Source organism: Muntiacus reevesi, chromosome X (genome assembly GCF_963930625.1).
Source record: "Muntiacus reevesi chromosome X, mMunRee1.1, whole genome shotgun sequence".
Classification (NCBI taxonomy): domain Eukaryota; kingdom Metazoa; phylum Chordata; class Mammalia; order Artiodactyla; family Cervidae; genus Muntiacus; species Muntiacus reevesi.
The window spans coordinates 28,655,573-28,658,077 of NC_089271.1; the positions used below are offsets into that span (position 1 = coordinate 28,655,573).

The 2,505-nt window shown below is 51.6% G+C and overlaps 1 protein-coding gene across 1 annotated transcript; it reads left to right on the top strand.

Moving 5' to 3' along the window:
* Nucleotides 1-847: 847 nt before the first annotated feature.
* Nucleotides 848-2,263, top strand: LOC136154385 (melanoma-associated antigen B3-like). The gene is made up of 2 exons (XM_065916684.1): nucleotides 848-1,019; nucleotides 1,230-2,263. The coding sequence occupies exons 1-2, from the start codon at nucleotides 848-850 to the stop codon at nucleotides 2,261-2,263; spliced, it is 1,206 nt and encodes a 401-aa protein (XP_065772756.1).
* Nucleotides 2,264-2,505: the final 242 nt, after the last annotated feature.

Below are 2,505 nucleotides of genomic sequence, written 5' to 3' on the forward strand. Positions count from 1 at the left end.
GTCTTTGGTCAGGGGGAGTCCCTGCTTGCAGATGGAGGATACCTCTGTCCTAACTGCAATGAAGTGAGTGCCCTAAGTACTGATTGGGGGCCCCTCCCCATTTAGGGGTGGTGTCACAAAGCAGAGTGCCTACATATCTGGGAGGCTCCAGGGAAGGGTAGTCACGTATGTAGTACCCTGACTTTGCCCCTCCAGGGACTCGGGGAATAGAGGACTTTGCTCTGAGGCTGAACAACCCAGGTTATTGGTGGGAGGAGTCCTGAGTTCTACCCAGACCTGAATGAGGACTAAGGTGAACACCACCTCTAAACTTAAGTTCTCATAAATTTTGGCCCTTTTCCATGTAGAAACCTAGAGTATCTGTAAAGATGAAGTCTTCTCACTTCTGTCTGGAGAGTTCAGAGAAGTGAGGGTGTTGGACTAAGTGAATGACCTCAATTCTGCCAAGGTAGGAGGCCCAGGGCTTCAGAGGAGTCAGGGTGAGGACCCTGAAAGAACTGATGTTTGCACTCACCCACCAACAGGGGATCAATAGAGAGTACCCTCCGCACCACCCCCCTCCTGGCTCAAAGCACTGAGAAGCCCAGGCATGAAGTCAGGTGTATGTGAACCCTCCTTTCCTTCTGATGGTATGGGATTGGAGAGAGCCTTTGTCTGAGAGGAGGTACACCAGGGCAGCAGACACGGGTGTCCCAGGCTCTACCTAGAGTCAAGGCAAGACCGTGAAAGAGGACGGAGAACCCCAGTGAGCCCAGGACAGAGTTCCCTAGAGCTGACTGCTGTGGGTGCCCCCTGCCAGGAACACAGGGCTGAAATGCCCCTTCACCTATTAAGGTATCATAGGAAGATGAAGACCGGGCTTTGGGATATAAGCTTAGACCACACAGAGGAGGGGGCCCTGCGCCTGCCAAAAGTTGATACGATTGTCCTGAATATGAACCGAGAGGACCCCACCCTCCAGAATGGAGGAGGCTGTCCACAAAGACTAGACTGGCCTATTGCTCCTCAAGCCTCAGGAGGCAGGTGGCAGGGCTGGCAGGCTGAAACCTGAGTCTCACCTTAATTATTTCACCAGAGTTTTCAGAAGAGAGGGTGATCAGAACAGTAGTCCTTTGGGTTCGCAGAGCAGGGCAGGCATGGAAACCTGCAGAGGGGGCCTTCTTAAAGGCAGAGTGGTGCCTCCCTGCCACAGGCGCTTCATCCTCTCTTCCTCTCTCCTCTCTGCCCAGATCACATGCTGCTCTACCTGCGCTCCTGCCTGTTGTCCCTGACCACAGTCACCATGCCTCGGGGTAACAGGGGTAAGAAGGGTAAGCCCCACACCTGTAAGAAATGCCGCCAGGCTCAGCATGGCACCCAGGATCTGAGGGGCGCTCAGGTCACTGCCACCACGATGGAAGCACGCTCCTCTTCCTCCAGTCCTGGTCCGGGGGTTGATGCTAAAGGAAAGCCCGGTGCTAGGTCTGGTAAGCATCTCAAGCATCCTCGGGGGGCGCTGGCCACCACCACTGTGCCTGCAGGTGTTTCTTCCACAAGATCATCCAAAAGAGCCATTGGGGAAATTGGGAAAACACATAATTCCCCTCAGGCCCCTCTCTCCAATGTGCGGTCTAGAAAACGCTCACTAGTCAGGCCGACGTATCTGTTGGTGCAGTTCCTGTTACGCATGTATAAGACGAAAAAGCCCATTAGTAAAGTGCATATGCTGAAGATCATCGATAAAAAGTACAAAAATCTATTCCTCAGTATCCTCAAAAGAGCTTCTGAGAGCATGGAGGTGGTATTTGGTATTGACGTGAAGAAAGACAACACTGCCAAGCATTCTTATGTCCTTGTCAGCAAGATGAATCTCCCCCGCAACGGGATTGTGCACCATGGCAGGGGTTTTCCCAAGACCGGTCTCCTGATGAATCTCCTGGGTGTGATCTTCATGAAGGGCAACTGCACCACAGAGGAAGACATCTGGAATTTCCTGGGTAAGATAGAAATCTATGCTGGGAAGAGGCACTTCTTATTTGGGGAACCCAAGAAGCTCATCACCCAAGATTTGGTGGAGCTGAAATATTTGGAGTATCGGCAAGTGCCCGGCAACAGTCCAGCATGCTATGAGTTCCTGTGGGGCCCGAGAGCACATGCTGAAACGAGCAAGATGAGAGTCCTGGAGTTCCTGGCCAGGACCAACCATTTGGATCCCAGTGCCTTCCACTGTCGTTATGAAGAGGCTTTGAAAGATGAGGAAGAGAGGGCCCAAGCCGGCAGATGACCCAGTGTTCCTCCAGCAGTTCCTTCCACACCTAGTGAACTTGAGGCAAATTCTGCCTTTTGTGGCTGAAGGGAGTATTCACAGTGCTCCAAATACTATAGGACTGGACGTCACCAAGGGTTCACAGTGTAAAATACCCTAGTGTTCCTCTTCTGTATGGGGAATTTAGAGATAAACCTGTGTTTTTATGTTCTTGCTGCTTTTCAAATGTTGCTCCTAAATGAAAGATTATCTAGCATATA

What these genes read in the sequence shown, in the direction of transcription:
- LOC136154385 (XM_065916684.1), top strand. Translation starts at nt 848, where the DNA reads ATGAAGACCGGGCTTTGGGATATAAGCTTAGACCACACAGAGGAGGGG. An exon ending in TGCTCCTCAAGCCTCAGGAG is followed by an intron (nt 1,020 to 1,229) that starts GCAGGTGGCAGG and finishes CTCTCTGCCCAG; the next exon opens with ATCACATGCTGCTCTACCTG.